We start from the raw sequence: 21,120 nt of genomic DNA on the forward strand, positions 1-21,120 counted from the left end.
GATGACGCTGGCTGTTTATTGAGCATTCATTCTGATTTGTTTGCAAGAAGGTTATATGATGTTGTGTCCAGTTAATTTTATCCCAGATTTTCCAGTGCACATCCCATCACTTTCTTGATCACAAAATATGGATATACTTAGCCCAGAGAAGAAATTATAAACAGGTGATATGATAGCCATTTTTTCACAAAGCTGATGGAGCAAATTTGTTTTGTGCTGCTCCAGAGGGCAGATTTGAACCAATGATTTCAAATTACAAAACCAGATTTTGACTAAACATTAGGAAGATCTTTCTGGTGGCACAAGCAGTTTGAGGGTGGATATACTGCCTCAGAAGGTACAGAGGGGGGTGTTCTCGTTTGTTAGAGATTTTTAAACAGAGGCTGGATCACCACCTACCAGGGGTACTGCAAGGATTTCCTGCCTCCGCAGCAGGTTGAGCTAGAATCAACCCTGTGATTCTAAGTTGACACACTAAGGATGTGAATACTTGACTGCATCTATGCAGAATTCAACAAGAGGTTAAACAGGGATAGTACTGCCATAATGTTCACCTACCCTGCATGCACATTGAACTGCACTGACTGTGAAGCCATTCTGCTAATTTTCAACAGCTTTGTAGTAGTATGGTACGTGTGGAATTGTGGTGTGTGCGTGCTGCACGGTAAAAACATTACAGCATCTCTTTGCCATATGCTGAACCCTGCATTTGTCCACTTTTCAGTCCACATTCTCAGCCTGCCACTTTGACTTACAGAGCAATCCTGTACTCAGGTTACTATGGCTGAAGGGCAACAGGATATGGTGGAAGCCCTGCTATACCAGCGGAATGCTACACCAACTTTTACTTACTTAAGCTATAGTTGCACACACCCAAATCTCTGAGCGGTGAGAGACTTCCAGGGTTCCAGCACTTAAGCAAGGGTTGGTTTCTTTGGAATAAAGGTCAGAGGAGACTAGGGTTGCCAGGTCCATGGCCTGAGACTGATCCTGTATCTTTAGGAGAAGAGAAAGTCAGCAGGTGTTCTTGCAACTCTGTAATGGGAAAAACCACAAGGTGGAATTCTCCCTCCCCCCTCCACAACTTTTAAAGATGCAGAAGACCTCTTGGAGGCTGGGCCCAGCCTCCAAGAGGTCTTCTGTATCTTTGAAAGTTGTGCAGGGGGAAGGGAGAATTCCACCTTGTGGTATTCCTCATTACAGGGTTGCAAGAACACCTGCTGACTTTCTCTTCTCCTAAAGATACAGGATCAGTCTCAGGCCAAGAACCTGGCAACCCTAGAGGAGACTGGTGGTTTTATTTACACACATATACAACCTGAGTGCAACATGGAGGGAGTTCACAGCATTAACACTCCAACAGATCTTGCTTCCCCATTAGGCTTCTAGGGGAGGATTTCCCAAAGCCATAGCTTTAGATTCAGCACAAGAGGCAAGACTCTCTGTGTCTCTCCAGTGCCTAGATCCATCTCAGACTAAACCAAAATCTATTTCCTGCCCAGCCAGGTGACAAGGGACAGCTGCCCCCATTCGTATGGTAAGTTGCCAAATCTTCAGACATGTAAATCAGGTCCATCAGCTGAACAAAGAGACTGGCTTGACCAGAATTATTAGCTTATGAAAGGAACTGGATTGACCATTTCAGCAGGTCTCTCTAATACAAATGACATCTCTACAAATTCAAAATCACAGGCTGAAAGGGGACCCAAAGACATCATCCAGACCAATCCCCCAATCCTATGATACTATATCCCACCCTATCTCTCAAAAGGAGCTCAGGGTGGCAAACAACAAGGAATAAAACAATAAAACATAATAAAAACAAAAATAAAAACAAAACCTATGACAGATATGATGGTGAAACACCTCAGATAAGCAGCAGAGCACTCTACCAGGACAGCAGTTACATGGGTGAAGAAGTTAAATTTGCAGATTTGAACAGAGTTAGTTTATTTTGTTGTTGATACAGTGCTACAAAAGCCTGATGTAAGTGTATGTGGAGTAGGTGGACAGGCTAGTAACATCTGTAGGCTTATTTGCAAAGTTGTGCAGACATGGCAACAACCTTGCCTATGAGGAATGCTGTTCTTCTGTATAGAAAACAACAGTTAAGTGCTTTGCTGAACTGGGAATCGACACCTGGAATGTTCATTATCTTTATGATGATTGATGCGTATTAACAGGACAAGCCTAGTGCATCCAGGAGTACACATACATACATACAGAGACTACTGCAGTTGATGAGATGAGCTAGCATGCTGTTATGGAGCACAAACAGAAATCTCAGGTGACATAACTCATAATAATATCTCTCCCACTCACTTTCCACTGAAATCATGATATGGATGTGAATTCTGGAATAATTGTGTTGGTGGTTGTGAGGCGTCCTTCCCTGGCTCTCCCTGTCAGGTTCCTACCTGCTCGTGGTTACTGCCTGTCTCTAGGCACCACCAGGGACTCCACCAGTCTGGACCGCACTCTCTTATGGTTTACCTATCCGCTCTAGCACAGATCTCAACAGATCCCCCTGCTAGGCAACCACCAGTAACGTCCCAATACTAGTATTCCCAGAGACTCTGAATACTGGTATTGTTATTCTCTTCACCGCTGCCACCATTTGTTACAGCTCCCCTTCAGCCTTGGTCATTACCTTACCCTCCCTTCTGGTCTGTGAAACCCCAGCCAAGGATCAGGCCTTTGGTAAACCAAATTAAGTATTTATTACAGATAACAAAGCTAACAAAATTAACAAGATTTCTTCTTAAGGCACATAAGCATATGGTTTTACTCAATACTAATCCGAACTCCACCTCCCTCCTGGTAAACAACTCTCTAAACCCCACCAAGCAACCCACTCAGTTCTCTTCTCTCCCCTAGATTCCACTCTCACTCTTCCTTTTATACGTTCAGCCATTTTAAACACTCAGCCAATCATCTAGCATTCTACTGCCCATTCACTCCCCCTCTTTCACTCCACTTACCATGTATCTTCTAAACAACAACACTTACCATATATACATTAATATAGGAACATCACATTTCCCCCCCCTTAAACAACAGCAGAGTATTATTCCTGTTCCAGGATTTATACGTCGCGTTAACAAATAAAAGTCTCTATGGGGAAAATGTCTTTCTTTGTTCCTCTGTCTGGTCACGTCACTGCAGTCCCAGCCACTTGCCTGGAAAGTCCATCGGCCAGTACATTGTCCTTGCCTTTGATGAACTGGAAGTCCACCTGATAGTCCTGTAGGGCCCAGGACCGCCTCTGCAGCATAGTGTTATGGTTTTTCATAGTCTGCAACCATAACAAGGCCCGATGATCCGTAGTCACTGTGAATCTTCGTCCCCACACGTATGGGCGCAACTTGTTCAGTCCCCACACGACCGCTAGGCACTCCTTCTGGACCGACGAATAGTTTTTCTCCCTCGGCGTCAGCTTGCGACTCAGGTACGCCACTGGATGTCTGGTGCCTTCTCTCTCCTGTAGCAAGACGACTCCCAGCACCAGGTCCGACGCATCTGTAGCCACGATGAATGGTTTCTCATAGTCTGGTGCTATTAATATGGGTCCTTGGCACAAGGCTTGCTTCAGTAGATCAAAAGCCTTCTGACATTCATCCGTCCATACCACACGCTCAGAACACTTCTTCTTTGTTAATTCATGCAAGGGGGTTGCTATTTCCCCAAAATTTCTCACAAACTTCCTATAAAATCCAGCCATACCCAGAAATGCCCTTACTTGTTTTTTTGGTTAAGGGGATCGGCCACGCTTGTATTGCCTCCACCTTGCTCCATAAGGGGGTGATTTTCCCACTCCCCACCTTATGTCCTAAATAGATTACTTCCTTTAGTCCAAACTGGCATTTCTTAGCTTTTATTGTGAGGCCTGCTTTTCTTAAGGCCTCCAATACTGTTGTCAGGTGTTGGACATGCTCAGGCACCGACTTGCTAAAAATGGCCACGTCATCGATATAGGCCACTGCAAAATCTGACATGCCTCGCAACACAGTATTGATTAGCCTCTGAAATGAACTTGGTGAGTTCCTTAGTCCCATGGGTAAGGTCACAAACTCATATAACCCATCTGGTGTACTGAAGGCAGTTTTGGCTCTGGATTGCTCGTCTAGTTCCATTTGCCAAAATCCTTTACAGAGATCTAGTGTAGAGATAATGGTTGCTGCCCCCAATAACTCTAACATTGCACCTACCCTAGGCATAAGATACGCATCTGGGACAGTAATTTTATTGATTAGCCGATAATCAATGCAAAACCTTGTCGTTCCATCTTTTTTCGGAACCAGGACAATACTTGAGGCCCAGGGACTGATGGATTCCCTGATCACTCCTAATTCCAGCATATCTTCCACCTCCTTTTTGATCTCATTCAAAACTTTCCCATTCACACGGCACGGAACAGATCTGATTGGGGCATGATCTCCAGTATCAATGGAATGTATAACTATACTGGTTCGGCCAGGTTTGTTGCTAAAGAGATTCCTATAGGTTTTCAAAACTCTCAGAATCTCCTCTTTTACTTCCTCCTTCACCTCCTCTGACCATTCCACTTGATCTACCCCTCCTTTGTCTTTGCTTTCCTGTACCAAATCTGGAAGTTCAGGCCCACTTCCCTCAGGGAATAAGGTAACTTGCAACACCTGTACATCCCTGGTATGGTAAGGCTTTAACATATTTACATGAACCACTTTGCTTTTGTTTAATTGGTCTGTGGTGATTACATACGTCACTGTGTCAAGCCTTTCTCTGATGGTATATGGTCCTTCCCAGTTAGCCTGTAATTTGTCATGTTTCCTGGGTATGAACGCCATAACCATATCTCCCACATCATACACACGTTCCCTGGTTGTTCTGTCATACCAGTAACGTTGCTTCTCCTGTGCTTGACTCAAATTCTTTTCCACCACCTCCATCATTGATGTTAATTTACTGCGGAATTCCAATACAAAATCTACTACAGATGTTTTGTACTCTCCCAGGGTTCCTTCCCATGATTTTTTTAATAGTTCCAAAGGTCCCCTCACTTTTCTAGTGAACATGAGTTCAAAGGGTGAGAAGCCTGTTGACTCCTGAGGGACTTCTCTGTATGCAAATAAGAAGCATCCCAACCGTTCATCCCAGTCTTGTGGGTGATCTTGAACATAGCTTCTGATCATGCCCTTCAAAACGCCATTGAATCTCTCTGTTAACCCATTAGTGGCGGGATGGTAAGTAGTGGTCTTTAGATGTTTTAGACCACAACATTTCCACATACATTGCATCACTTCTCCCATGAATACACTGCCTTGATCCGTCAGCACTTCATGAGGGAAACCCAGCCTCATAAAGATTTTTAATAAAGCCTCTGCCACTACAGGGGCTTCCACGGATCTTAGTGCTTCTGCGTCTGGGTACCTGGTGGCAAAATCCACCACCACCACTAGATATTTCTTGCCATGCCTTGTGGGTTTGGAAAAAGGGCCCACCAAATCTATTCCCACTCTATAAAAGGGTTGTCCAATTATAGGAAGGGGCTTTAAGGGTGCCTTAGTCTTTACTCCACTTTTTCCCACCTTTTGGCATATTCCACAAGATAGACAATGTTGTTTTACATCTTTGGAGATGTTTGGCCAATAATAGTGTGCAGCCAATCTCCTCTTGGTCTTTTTTATTCCCAGATGTCCTGCACATGGGACATCGTGGGCTACCTCTAGCAATCTGGTTCTGTATTTGCTAGGTACTATCAATTGCTTCACTGGTTCACATTCATCCTTTCTCTCAGCAGGCATCCACAGTCTATATAAAATCCCATTCTCACACAAAACTTGATTCCTCAGTTTGTCAGTGAAAGGAATCTGTTGGGTCAGAGCTTGTTCCTTTATCTGCTTCAAACTTATATCTTTTTGTAGCTCTTCCCTGAATTGATCTGCCTCATCATTATCAGAGACCACTTGATACAGTTTGTCTCCTTCAGCAGGCCTGCTAGTGGTTGCTATGGTGACCTGAGGCTGGTTAACAGATTCCACCCTGTTTGTTTCAGCCCCCCTTAATATGGCTTCTTTTTCTCTGCCAATTTGCTGTCTGGTCACTACATAGATCTTTCCTTGGGCGCCCATTACATCCCTTCCCAGTATTACTGGTTCTTGTTGCTGGGCATTAATGCCTACTTTATATCGGCCCTCTCGGCCTCTCCAAGTCATATCCACCAGGGCCACAGGCAAACTTTCTGGTTGACCCCTCACTCCTTGGATAGTCACAGTTTCCTGAGGTAATATTACCTCAGATTTTATTAAATCTGGCCTCAGTAATGTCTGAGCGGCACCAGTATCAAGCAATGCCCAATAATTTGCCCCTTGTACACTCACTTCCTCTCTCAGACTTGAATCAAGGTCTGTTACTTCTGTCCAGTTTATCTGGCAGAACTGAACCTTTTTCGCTGTTTCTAAAGCCTTGGGCTCTGTTTTCACTGTCCTTGTCTGAGCAGGATTACTAATGGGGTTGGCAACCTCACATTGAAAACGTAGGTGCCCCGGTCTACCACATTTGTAGCATAATTTCTCCTCACTTTTAGGGTACACAGATCCACTCTGGGGTGTCCTGTGCCCTTCAGATTTTACTGGAGGACTCACTCGCTGTAGTACCACATCCCTTCTGCCAGCATTATGTGGTCTGGGTTTAAAATCTCTTGATGTTTTCCCCACCCAGCCAGTTCTGTTGGAGACAAAGTGATCCGCCATCTCTGCGGCCTCCTGCACCGATGTAGGGGAACGGTCTTTGACCAGGAGCCTTATTTCTGGTGGTAACTGATGGTATAATTGATCCAATATCATGAGGTTTTTCACCTCCTCCACAGACTGAGCTTTTGCACTTGTCAGCCATTTCCCAAATATGTCCATCAGTTTTGCCCCCAGCTCCACGAAAGACTTCCCTGTCTGTATCTGGCAGTTTCTGAAAAGCTTTCTAAAATAATCAGGCCCCAGTCTGAATCTTTTAAACACTGCTTCTTTGAATTCAGCATAGGTGACGGGCCTGTCTGAGGGGAAATATTGGTATACCTCAGCCAATTCCTCTTTAATCAGGTTTGATAAATACTGCATGTATTTATCTTCAGGTAGCCCCCACAACTGAGCTGCTTTTTCAAAGGTGCTGAGGTAAATTTGAGGATCTTGACCAGGCTCATAGACAGCAAAGTCCTTTGGAGTAATTTTTATTTTTGCTCCATCTCTGTCCTTTCTTGTTTCATCAGAATGAAACTTCTCTATTTCCAATTTTAATCTTTCCCCTTGTATCTCCGCATCCACTCTCATTCTCTCAGTTTCCATCCTCAATCTCTCAGTTTCCAACTCCCTCTGCTTGCCTTTTTCCTCAGCCTCCATCCTCAATCTCTCAGCTTCCAACTCTCTCTGTTTGTCTTTTTCCTCAGCCTCCATCCTCAATCTCTCAGCTTCCAACTCTCTCTGTTTTTCCTTCTCTGCACCTTCCATCCTCAATCTCTCAGTTTCCATCTTCAACTTCTCTCTCAAGTACTCTATATAAGCGGGATTGCTTAAATATCCTTCTGGGGTCTCTTCCCTGACCGGTTGTTTTTGCTGGGTAGTAGCAAATCCTATAAGTGCTACCCTCAATTCATCTACCCCTTTACCCTCGTGAGGTAAATTGAATGTTATGCACTTCTCCACCAGCTCCTCTCTTTTCATTTTTATGTATTCAGCCATGGTGTTTGAGTTCACTCACTCTTTGCCACACACTCTTTGCCAGTCACTCTCACAAGTAATCTTGTTTTGTTATTTCTGTTTGCCACACAACTATTAGGGATTGTCTAGTATTCGTATCTCACTGCTACAGCCAACACCTGTGACGTAGTCTCCTTTGTCACCACGTGTCTTTGGGACTCTCTTTGGTTCGTATCTGGATTCTCTGTTGTTCGTATCCCACCGCTACTGCCACCACATGTGACGCCCTTCCCTGGCTCTCCCTGTCAGGTTCCTACCTGCTCGTGGTTACTGCCTGTCTCTAGGCACCACCAGGGACTCTACCAGTCCGGACCGCACTCTCTTATGGTTTACCTATCCGCTCTAGCACAGATCTCAACAGATCCCCCTGCTAGGCAACCACCAGTAACGTCCCAATACTAGTATTCCCAGAGACTCTGAATACTGGTATTGTTATTCTCTTCACCGCTGCCACCATTTGTTACAGTTCCCCTTCAGCCTTGGTCATTACCTTACCCTCCCTTCTGGTCTGTGAAACCCCAGCCAAGGATCAGGCCTTTGGTAAACCAAATTAAGTATTTATTACAGATAACAAAGCTAACAAGATTAACAAGATTTCTTCTTAAGGCACATAAGCATATGGTTTTACTCAATACTAATCCGAACTCCACCTCCCTCCTGGTAAACAACTCTCTAAACCCCACCAAGCAACCCACTCAGTTCTCTTCTCCCCCCTAGATTCCACTCTCACTCTTCCTTTTATACGTTCAGCCATTTTAAACACTCAGCCAATCATCTCGCATTCTACTGCCCATTCACTCCCCCTCTTTCACTCCACTTACCATGTATCTTCTAAACAACAACACTTACCATATATACATTAATATAGGAACATCACAGTGGTCCTTTCATGTTTTGTGATCAGTTAACAGTTTACTAAGCAAAAAACACATGATGGTTTAAAAGAAGAAAGGAGACCATTTTTACAGGGGCCATTAAACTTTAACTGCCATCTGACAGGGAATGATTATAGGAGATGAAAATTAAGGCAGTCAACACAAATTCTCAATGGATACCTCAGAGAATTGGAGGGGATGGAAGAGGGTGGACTTGCAGTTCTTTTAAGAGACAGGCATAGAAGGAAGTGGGAAACACATCCTTTATAGCTCCTACCCTAATGGTCACATTCATGGCTAAAGGAGAAGGGGGGAAGCAGAAACACCTGGGAATAATCAGAGGCTTGCCACTGTCATTAAAATAATGAGAGAGAGAGAGGAAAGTTATGGCATTATACCAGAACACCACAGTGTTTCTTGCCCTACATGTCAGGAAGGAAAGGTTTTTTGTTAAGGTGTGTTAAACTTGGCAGGTAGTTAATATTCAAATTAGCCTACTATCTTTAAAGAAAAGGGTTTAAAATGGGGGAGCTGTCACACATCTTTAAACTGAATGACCTCAGAGAACACAGGCCTACAATTAACTGAAGTGATGTCACACAACAGTAATTTAAAAACATGACTCTTAGAACAATAATAGGCCACCACTTCAAGGAAGCAAGCAGTTTTTATTTTCATGGAACTTGAACAAGCTTTGTTTCAGGGCCAAATGAGAGGTGTAGAGAGAGAGTGATCACTGGCAGAAAGAACAGCTATCCTCCTCCACTCCTCTTCCCTAATTCCAAATAAAACTTATCTCATTTGTTGACATAATCATGTTCTGCATTCCTCCCCACCCCAACAACAAAGCATTGGCTGCAATGGTGGGGGAAGGAAACTGATGTCACTACTGGGGATGGGGGAGAAATTTGATTCAGTTCACACTTAAAGGCAAGCATACTTAATTTGCACCTTTTGAAACAATACACAAACAGAAACATAACCATCCTTTGAAATTCACTCTTCTTTGAATTTTGCAATGCAGTTTCCAGCTGAATAATGTGTACAAAAAGGCATATACTAGAGTAAGGTTTAGGGATGGGTGAGAATTTCGATTCAGTTTGCATTTCAAGCAGAATTTATCAAATTCGCACTTTCCGAAACAATATGAGAACCGAAACACAGCCATCCTTCGAAATTTGCATTTATTAGAATTTTGGGATGCAGTTCACTAACTAAATAATATTTACAAAAATGCATGTATTAGGGGAAAGTGTGCATAAAAATTAATATATGAGTGAAAATAACAGGCAAAAAGGCATGATGTGATGAGAAATGGCTTGCAAAACTGTGTATTGTCAAAACTGCCTACAAAAATGTGTTTATTTGGAGAAATTCACACTAGAATGGTGGAGAATTTTCATGAGGATTTTTTAAAAAATCACAGATTGCTGCAGAAATTTAGAGAACTGAATTTAACATTGGAAAAATGAGAAACTGAGAGAAGTGAAATTGACAGATCTTTCCATCCCTAGTAAGGTTTGCATAAAAATGCATATATTAGCAAAAATAACACACAAAAATGCATTATATTAGAGCAGCCTTTCCCAACCAGTGTGCCTCCATATGTTGTTGGACCACAACTCCCATCAGCCTCAGCCAGCATTGCCAATGGTCAGAAAATATGGGGGTTGCGGTCCAACAACATCTGGAGGCACACCGGTTGGGAAAGGCTGCATTAGAGGAACTTGCTTTGCAAAATGTGTGTATTAGGGGAATTTGCATACAAAAATGTGTACACATTTGCACTAAAATTCTGATTCATCTATCCCTATTTGGTATTGGCCCCCAGTGTTGGGTTCAGCACCTGTTTTCTCTCTGAATGGAGCTACAGGAAAATAGAGCCTCCACAGGCTTTTGGCAGGCCCTTGGAGTTGGGGTCCAGGTCTCTATGTGAGATGGGGTTTCAGGATATGTGTGCACTGGTGTCTAAAACATTGGTTGGAATGAACTAATTCCAGTTCACTGAATTAATTAAAAAATATCTGAATTACACTTAAGCATAGTTCCTATAATTTCCAGTTGAACTGAATGTGAATTAAGTTCGTTCTGCAGTGGAACTCTGGGGGATTTTTAATTCAGTTCAATTTTAATTTTAATTAAATAATTTAGATATGTAGCGGTTTCATTGCACTTAACTCTGTGTTTCATTGTTGCAACTGCATTTAACATTTTTATCTATCTAAAAAGAGATGTGACTGTTTAATCTTAAAGAACACAATTGTTGGGAAGAATAAATAAAACAATTGTTTGCATTATACTGTGTGTTTTGATGTTTTCTTAGTCTTCTTAAGTATATTTTATACTTTAGCAGAGCAGCTGCTGTAATTCTGAAGGCTGGGGGGGAAATGTAGAGGACCCCGTGAATGATTCACGGATTGAACTAGAATGGAATTAGTTTCTTTTTGTAGGGAGCAAACTTGAACTGTAATTAATTCCTGTTTAAAATGAATTTTTCAAGCACTGGTTTAAAGATTGGTGTAATATCCATACATTATGTGTTTGCTGCTTTGAGTCACTAAATGGTGAGAAAGTGGCATAGGAATGGAACAGCAACAACAAGGACAAGACGGAGCTGCCCTTGGAAACCTGGCCAAAACAGGTTCCTAATGGTGTGCACACTGATATTTACAGATGTACGTACAGTCAAGAGTGGCATCCAGATGTTTTGTTTTTCAGCGTATATGTTGTGTGAAGCTGTTGTGAGAATACTCTGGTTGATCTCTGAAACTTGGCTAACTTTCCATGGTCAGGCAGCTACAACACATCCCAGCCACCAGAGGGAGAAGTAATAATTCATCACCAAGGCAGATATTCCTCTAAACGGTGAAGCAGGTGAGCTGATCTGTATAGATACCCAAACACACAACCTCCTTTCATATGAAGTGAACCCTCCCAATACCAGAGCTTGGAAAAGTTACTTTTTTCAACTACAACTCCCTCCAGCCCAATCCAGTGGCCATGCTGCCTGGGGCTGATGGGAGTTGTAGTTCAAAAAAGTAACTTTTCCAAGCTCTGCCTAATACCCTGTCTTTCCTCCCAAATGGAGTCCAGGGCGTCAAAACAACAAAAAGTAAAACATGTTAAAAACATATTTAAAACAAAACAAAAACATCTTAAAAATAATTCCATTTCAGATGCAGACTGGGACAAAAGTCTCTGCTTAAAAGGCTTGTTGGAAGAGGAAGGTCAGTAGGTGCTGAAAAGACAACAGGGACAGCGCCTGTCTAATATTTAAATTTGTATACTGCTTAATTGTAGAACATAAAATATACATTTAAATTATCAATAAAAATCAGAAGTTAAAAACAAGTTGACCAATTAATTCCAAGTATACAAAAAAATCAGTAATTTAAAATATGCATAATAAAAACTACCAATTAAAAGGCATGTCAATCTTATTTTGCATGGAGCAACAAACCAAACATATGAAAAAATATGTCCCAACAAACTGAAATGTGAAAAAAAGAGATTGGGAACCAAATAACCTGACTCAAAACTGTCTATGATGTGAATGTGGATACTTTATAAACATTAAAAGCATGTGGAAAACTTATACTCATCTATCATAGATGAATGAGCAAAAATCAATGTTATCAGTATATACAAAATGGAAATGGACTGCCTTCAAGTTGATTCCGACTTATGGCAACCCTATGAATAGGGTTTTCATGGTAAGCAGTATTCAGAGGTGGTTTACTATTGCCTTCCTCTGAGGCTGAGAGGCAGTGACTGGCCCAAGGTCACCCAGTGAGCTTCATGGCTGCATGGGGATTCGAACCCTGGTCTCCCTGGTCATATTCCAACACTCTAACCATTACGCCACACTGCTCTCAACGAGTATATACAAACAACTCCTACAATGCAATATCAAAACATCTGATTAAATATTATTTAAATCCTGGAAATATAATGCTGATCTAAATATGAAAAAACTTTACACTTCTTATACAGACTCACCATTTAAAACTTCAAAAGTAAGGTGTGTAAATTTCCTGAATGCAACACCAATATATAAGATACTGTCCAATTATGTGATGTGATAGTGCCATTCAGGCATCATATTTCCAGTATTTAAATAATATTTTTTATCCTTTGCAGTTGTACTGTGAATTGTATTGTTACACAGATTTATGCTGAATTGTATATTTGGTGTCTTTCCATTGATTTGACCACTGAAGAGACTTTGTTGAAATGTGTTTGGTCAAATGTTTTGATATTGCATTTTAGGAGTTGTTTGTATATACCGGTTACATTGATTTTGCTCATTAAGCTATGATAGATGGGTATAAGTTATCCGCATGGTTTTAATTTTTTAAAAGAATCCACATTCACATCATAGGCAGTTATGAGTCAGATTATTTGGTTCCCAATCCCTCTTTTTCACAAATCTTATTTTTTATTTTTTTTAAAATGTAAACCACTTAATTGTTGAAACCTCTAAGCAGTTTATATGTGAATAATGGTGACTTACCTCATAGGGTTGTGATGAGGGAAGACATAATGATGAGTGGGCAAGATTTGTAAACAAAGCTAATATTTACTAGAACAAGTAATGTAAAAATCAGCACATATGGACATATGTTTCATTTCTCTGTCTGGAGTCATGAGGTTCCTAGCAGTGCACCTATCCAAAAACTGTAACCAACGCATTGGATACATAAAGTGCTATCTGGGATCAATTAATTAAAAAAAACCTCAAATAAAAAATCCAAATCTAAAATCCTTCCAAAACTTCATAGATCCTTTTGGCAATATGTACTCCCAAGCATTCATAGCCATGTTTAAGAGATTGAAGACTATTGCAATTTCACCTCTTGCTATTTCAAACCTCATCATTCCAATGCACCTACTGCAGATTGTGTCTGCTGATAAACACAAGAAGAACTGTCAGAATTTGTACCTGCATTAATATTATTTGATGCATGTGGTGCCAGATTTGCTAGTAAATAATGTCAATTATGTGTCCTTGGACAAGATATGCCTTTAGGAAAGTAATTTCGAATTGTCCTTTCTCCCCAAAGCCTATAAAGCTGTTGAACCAATTATAATCCACCAACCCATGCAAACTCCAAAAGGTTTCTTAAATTGAAGTAGGGAATCTGTCAAAAGGTTTGTCTATAAAACCTCTTGCTTCCAGGCTCAGCGACACTTTCCCATGCAATATTCCAAACACCAAGCTAAACTGAAAGAGAACTCCAGGAGCCATTTGTTGCTTTTATGGTGCCCACAAGCACCTACAGATGTGATCTCATGTAATGAAGCATGTGGCCCTAAGCTGGAATTATTTGCAAACAGCAGGATCTCCTGGTAGTAAAAGTGGTGCTTGCTGTGTTATGAGGGCCTCCCCCTCTTCTCAAACCATGTTTGGTTAACACCTATGTCCTGTTGAAATTGGCACCACACATTTTTAATGGGAACAATGCCAAACAAACAGATGGAAATGAATCTAGCCATGCCAGAAAACAAGTATATTCATCAAATCTGAACATTAGGGACAGGTTCTCTTCCAGGAATGCAAACACAGCAAGTAATGTAGAGGGCTTTCAAATAAATCTTTGGTTAAAAGAGTGTGTCATCCTTTTAAATGCAAAAACGTAATGATCAGTTATGGTTTAAAATATAGGGCAATCATATGTCTTTTATTATGAATCCTATGAGTTAAATATTTGGGACAGGATGCTTTGTGGATATATGCTTCCTTGATATCAAAGGAGTGGTGATAAAGAATAAGTTTTCTCAGTGCCTCTGCCTGGGTCCAGTTCTCAGACAAGGCAATGCCAAGGGGCGGAAAAGTTCCCAGCTGAGGGGAGCCCTGATTAAAGGCCAGTGTCTTCCATTTACCTATCCTGATGAACTAAAAGTCTGCAGCATGTATCTCTTAACAATGCATTCTGTTTGCAATAAATAACAGAGTGATGGACCAAATAAGATGGTTGCCCCTGGAGACTAATGGAATCCACAGGATTCCTGAATGCCCTGGGGGACTTCCCAGTAGATAGAGCAGGTGACCCTGTTGACGCCCTTGTCACGCTGTGGAACAGTGAGGCGCATTGGGCTCTTGACACGGTTGCCCCTGAGTGCCCTCTCCAACATTGTGGAGCTCGGTTTGCACTTTGGTACACCAGTGAGCTAAGGGCAATGAAACAGGCTGGATGACGGCTAGAGTGCAAGTGGCAAAATATGTGCTGTGAGGCTGATCGAGCATGAGTAAAACATCATAACTGTGCCTATTGTGCAGCGGTAAGGGCAGTGAAGAAGGCTCACTTCTCTGCCACCATTGCATTCTCAAGTAGCCTTCCAGTGGAGCTTTTCCATATTGTCAGGGGTCTGTTGACATCAACTCCAGGAAATGGTTTTAGACCCTTCAGAGGCCCATTGTGAATTGTTTGCAAGGCACTTTGAGGGTAATGTTGCTTGCCTCCGTAGCAATCTTGCTGCCTCATCCACATCTATTGTAGTCCCCAGTGAGGTGTCCAGTGCAACATCTGCTGCAACTTCTTGGGAACAGTTTCAGTTGATGTGGCCTGATGACGTGGACAAGGTGCTTGCAACGATGCAGCCAGCAACGTGTCCCCTCGACCCTTGCCCTTCTTGGCTTATTAAAGCTTGCCAAGGGGGTTGACTGAGTGGATCCAGGGTGTGGTCAATGCATCGTTGCAGGAGGGAGTGGTTCCAACCTCCCTGAAAGAGGCAGTGATCCGATGACTCCTGAAAAAGCCCACCCTGGACCCATTGGTTTGCGACAGCTACCACTCAGTCTGAAATATCCCCTTCTTAAGGAAGGTGATTGAGAGGGTTGTGGAGCAGCAATTGCAAGTATTCTTGGATTAAACAGATTATGTTGATCCATATCAGTCTGGGTTCAGACCTGGTTATGGGACTGAATCGGCCTTGGTAGCCCTGATGGATGACCTTTGTTGGGAGAAGGATGGGGAGTGTGACCCTGTTATTCTTATTTGATCTCTCAGTGGCTTTTGATACCATTGAAAAAGAAGGAGGGCCAAAGCCAAGATGCTGGAAAAACAGAAATTTATTTGTATTGTAAGCCCAATGCATTTCAGCCTGTTAATTTTCAGGCCTTCATCAGGGGAATGCAGGCTAACGAGAAGTTTGAATGAGCAGACCGCTTACAATAGTATAAAGCATAGGGCTGCATCCTTAAGAACTGCTATTATCTGTTGGTGTATTTTACGTTGTTAATTCTTTATAGTGCTATTTTGAAACTTAAATGTGAATGTTCCATTTTATTGATTAATAGTAAGCAGCCTTGGGAGAGTATACAATTTAAAAGGTGAACTAGAAAACCATTAAATAAAATGAGGAGGAGGACTATCTGCATGGCATAAGATTCTGCCTCCCCTCTTCTGTTTGGATCTCAGCAATGTGCTCAGAGGCACTTTGCATTTAACTCCTTAGTACAGAAATATAATAGCAGGTGAAGGCCTGGACAAGTAAAACGATCTTCAACTGGCACTGAAAGAATAACAAATTTGGCACTGAGAGAAAATGTCTGAGGAGGGCATTTTAAAGGCAGTGGCTGCCACAGAGAAAACCTTGTCACTCTTGTGCCACAGTCAGAAAAATTGCCTCCTGTCTCAGACCATCAGCTGCCTTTACAGTCCTGGGCACCTAGAGGACAACCGCTTCCTTCCACATCATTAAGATCTCATCTAGGTTGGAGACCCTTCCCTGGATGCTGCCATAGGTCTTTTTCAATGATAGCACCTCACTTATGGCATTATCTTCCCCAGAGCTGCTCACCTTGCACATATGTTGTTGTATGTTATTTTATGCTGCCTCTTTTTAAATTGCATTTTTAATTGGTTTATTGCCTTGTAAGTCACTGGGAAAACGAATGCAGGATGAATGGTTTTTAAAATACATATGTACTGTACACAACATATGAAACCGAGCCTGAGGTGCAAAGAAGCCTTTGCCAGCAGAGAGGATGGCGTATTGAGGGAAAGGCAGCTCTCAGAAGTTTGGGTAATGTGACCGTGAGTTGCAAGGAGCAGATGCTGCTGCCTCTAATTGCACACCTATCCTCTCCCTCTGGGAGGTGTGGCAAGAAGCGCCAAGGTCAGCAGGGCAGCCCAGAGAATGCATGAATGAGTGATAGGAGGAGTCTGCCCTTGTAGGAACAATGACCTGTGCCCAGTTTCTGGGGATGCAGCTGGGACAACACCGAACCCCAACTAGCAGGCCACACAGTGTATGTGAGTGAGCAACACACAAATGAAACCCTTGTCTCTGCTATGCTCTCTCACTTGTTCTCTCTTTCTTTCTGGGTAGCATAGTCAGAATGTCTAGGAGTTAGAGCAGGTGTGGGAAACCTTTGGCCGTCCAGATGTTGCTGAACTACAACTCCCACCATCCCTGGCCATTGGCCATGCCTGCTGTGGTTACTGAGTTGTAGTTCAGCAACATGTATTTATTTATTTATTGCACTTGTATACCGCCCCATAGCCGAAGCTCTCTGGGCGGTTTACAGCAATCAAAAACATTAAAACAAATACACAATTTAAAAACATATTTTAAAAACAATTTAAAACACAATTTTAAAATTCAAAACAATGAAAAAACAATTAAAAAACACATGCTAAAATGCCTGGGAGAAGAGGAAAGTCTTGACCTGGCGCCGAAAAGATAACAGTGTTGGCACCGGGCGCACCTCGTCAGGGGCATCATTCCATAATTTGGGGGCCACCACTGAGAAGGCCCTCTCCCTTGTTGCCACCCTCCGAGCTTCCTTTGGAGTAGGCACCCAGAGGAGGGCCTTTGATCTTGAACGTAGTGTACGGGTGGGTTCGTATCGGGAGAGGCGTTCCATCAGGTATTGTGGTCCCAAGCCGTGTAAGGCTTTATAGGTCAAAACCAGCACATGTAGAGGGCCAAAGGTTCCTCACATGTGGGTTAGAGTGTCAGATTAGGACCTGAGAGGTTCAGTCTCACCCATGAGGGTCACTAGGTGACCTTGGACTAGTCTCTCTCTCTCAGGCCATCCTACCTCACAGAGCTGGTGGGAGGATAAAATAAAACATGAGGGAAAGGGGTGAGAAGCATGAATGCCATCCAAAACTCTTTGGAGGAAAGGTGGGCTATAAATGTAATAAATAAATACTCACTTTGCCACTTGCCCAAAGGGGAAGAACGGGGAAGGGAAGTAAGAGGAGACAGCTGCTCATTACAGGAACTTCTACCACCTCTGGCCACTTGTTTGCCCTTTCTCATGGTGGCCTAACGGGAAAGGCTGGGCTCAGTGGAGCCACCCAGACAGCAAGTGAGCACAAATGAGCACTTAGCCTCTGTACGACAGTGGAGGGGGGACTGTTTCCAGCCAGCAGGCCGGATGCTTAGGTCCCCTAATCCCTGCAGGCCATTTTGACAGGTGGTGGGGCTGACATCAGCTGATCATTGGCACTTGCAAAGGCCAAACATGGTGCTCAATTCCTGCTTTCAGCAGGGAGACATGCCTTTATCTGCCCCGCACCTGACATCATAGAGCAAGTGGGTGTGGCTTGGCTGAAGCAGTTGCCTCAGTCACAGGCCAAATGTAGAGACTTGTCAGACCTAATTAGGCTTGTAGGCCAGAAGTTCCCAGCTAGCAAGTGGTGCAGTATGGCTCCCACTGGGCCACAAACTTCAGTATAACAACCTATCTCTCTGGACAATGCAACAGTTGGGTCCAGTGGGGACATCCAGAGAAAGAGAGTAACAACCTCTAAGTCTTACAGTTTTAATATGGTTTGAAATTAACCCTACATTATCATTTTAATTGTTTCAGTGTAGTTTTAAGCTGAGCTGCAAATGACTTTTTTTCTATCTCTGCTAGGGCACATTTTATATTATTTTTACTGGTATATGATGTATGTTGCTTTTTACTTACTGTGTTTTTCAAATACCGCATGATTGTTTTTGTTTTGAGAATTTTATTCTTTGCCTAAAGAATTTTATTCATGGATGGCTATACACATGTGTAATAATAAATGATATCCAAAAGAAGGATATGCTGTTCTTTTCTGTTTTCCAAGCACAGTGGATTACAGACAACAATGTATTTAAGCCTAGTTTCCTCATTTGGTGAGCTGCCAGAGCTGTGCAGTCTTGTGGTACCTTAAAGCCAAACAAATTTATTATAGGAGCAGCATTGTGGACCTTAATCAGATGCATTTTAAGAGGTACTCATAAGGTGTGTGTATTGGGGGATCATGGGAGTGCCCACCTGCCCGTTCATAACTATCACTTTATCATGCCACATGCAGCATGGAAGGTCACCACCTTTTTCATCCTAACAGGGCTTTTGTACCTTTATTAGCTGCATGCTAGGCAAACATTCAACAGGTGAGAGTCCTCGTACCCATCTTGCTGGCACAAACCGCAATTTTCTGCATTTCTCCTTCTAAGCCTTTTTTAAAAGCACAGACAGATCCCACCCAGGGAAAATCTGACCTGGAAATGTGTTATTGTCCTAGTAATTTTATAACAAAGTATCAAACTGCAGTTTTTTGTGAAGGCATGCTCCCTTGTGTTTTCTGTCTGCCTTCAAATTCAACCATAAAACTTGGACTACAACTCCCATCATCCATAACCATTGGTTAAGCTGGCTAGGGGTGATGGGGGTTGTAGTTCAGCAAAATCTGGGGACCCTAGGTTGAAGACCACTAACTTTGCAATAATGAACTTGGAATAACACAGACTTCCAGCTGAACAGGGATAGCAAAGGTTTGTTTGTAGTTTGCTTCTTTACCAAGGATCTTGAAGTTCTGGGCTCTTGCTGGGAGAAAGGGCAGGATATAAATCAAGTAATAAATAAATAAATAAGTTGCTTATGTGTTGGTTCCCAGCTGACGTCTTGTAGGTTAAATTACTTAAACCTGGCTTGCAGAATCTCTGAGGTGGGTATTATGAAGACTAGCATACTGAAATGTGGCCTTCTCTTGCTAGTTGTGTCTTCCAGGAGGGTGGGATTGCATCTCTCTGTCCATTGCTCCAAATGGGCAGAAGGTGTTGTGGTCACCAGAATCCTGATTGCTCTAAGCAGTTCTTCCAATTATTTTTTTAATGTAGGAAGAATCAACACTTTCATAAATCCTTGCACTATTAGTACCTGTCCAAAGAAATGTGTCTGTAGAATGCTGGTAACATTGGTAGAACAAATCTTTAGCTATTCTTTACATTAAATTTAATCCATGGGTTTTCTTCTTGTTCCTTTTAGGGCAACACAGTTTTCCTTATTGGGGCTCACAACACTGGCAGTCAACTGGCACTAAGGGAGTTTCAAACTAGTGCTATCAGCAGGGACATTGACACGGCTGCCAAATTTATTGGTGCTGGTGCTGCCACAGTAGGAGTGGCTGGTTCTGGTTCTCGTATCAGAACAGTCTTCGGGAGTTTAATCATTGGCTATGCCATGTAAATGTCCTTGATTTTTAACTTTTAAGTCAGTGTTACATGAATAAGATGTTCACTTCGTTGTCCTATACTAGGTGTTCAAGTATCTGTTGTGGCATTTTTGCAAATGCAGGATACTGTAATTTGTTCCATTCACCTTCATGGCACAGTTAGCTGGTCTTGGAAGCTGAGAAGGCTGGAAAAACTGCAGGGTTGTGGCAGCTCTGTGTTTTTCTTTTGCCTTGTATTAAGAAACAAACCACTTCAATATTTGGGACAGAATGGATGTAGCAGGAGGAAAATCTTAACATGATTTGTCTTTTGTTGGGAATTCAAAGGCCTTGGGCCTTGCATAGGACTAGGATCTTATACAAAAACAAACCATAGTTCATTCTATTTACTTAATACATTCTATACTGCCATAAAAGCCTTGAAGATTATCTAAAACGTCAAAGTAAGGCAAGCAAAAGCTACAGATATTAAAAAATAGTTAAGTTGGAGTTTAAGATCAAGATGTTTAAAAAATCTTGATGAATAAAATTTGTCGTGTCTAGAAATGGCATCAGTGCTGGTGCTTGCATTGTGGAAATGTTTAAGACTAGGTTAAGCTTAGACTATACTTCACGTTTACAACTACCAAACAGCAACAGTTTAAGTAGCTACCACATGGTTGTCAGCCTTTCAGATGTTTGAACTGCAAACACCTGGCTGTAATAGTGACTTGTGTAAATTATCACATTTAGTTTCTGTGGAATAAGCTTTCCACACATGGCTTTTTAAAAACTTATTTTGTAAGCGCTTTGTTCTGTAACTAGGTGACTTGAGCTTTTCTTTACATAGGGTATAATACTGATGCATCTGTTTAGAATTACTTCCTTTGAAATTTGTAGAAATTTTTGTATCTTGACTTTATTTTAGGAATCCTTCTCTGAAGCAGCAGTTATTCTCCTATGCTATTCTGGGATTTGCTCTGTCTGAAGCTATGGGTCTCTTCTGTCTGATGGTTGCTTTCTTGATCCTGTTTGCCATGTGAAAAGATCTGTTTGTAACATTGGTATCAATGAACTGCAGTGTGATTCTGTGAA

At 42.1% G+C, this 21,120-nt stretch overlaps 1 protein-coding gene across 1 annotated transcript in view; it reads left to right on the forward strand.

Moving 5' to 3' along the window:
• Positions 1-21,120, forward strand: part of ATP5MC3 (ATP synthase membrane subunit c locus 3) — a 56,143-nt gene extending 35,023 nt beyond the window's left edge. Inside the window, exons 2-3 of the mRNA XM_061612691.1 lie at positions 19,860-20,056; positions 20,954-21,120. Coding sequence (XP_061468675.1) covers positions 19,860-20,056; positions 20,954-21,068 — 312 coding nt within the window. The 3' untranslated portion in view covers positions 21,069-21,120. The remainder of the gene's footprint in view (positions 1-19,859; positions 20,057-20,953) is intronic.

The sequence above is a fragment of the Rhineura floridana genome, chromosome 2 (assembly GCF_030035675.1).
Source record: "Rhineura floridana isolate rRhiFlo1 chromosome 2, rRhiFlo1.hap2, whole genome shotgun sequence".
In the NCBI taxonomy this organism is placed as follows: Eukaryota; Metazoa; Chordata; class Lepidosauria; order Squamata; family Rhineuridae; genus Rhineura; species Rhineura floridana.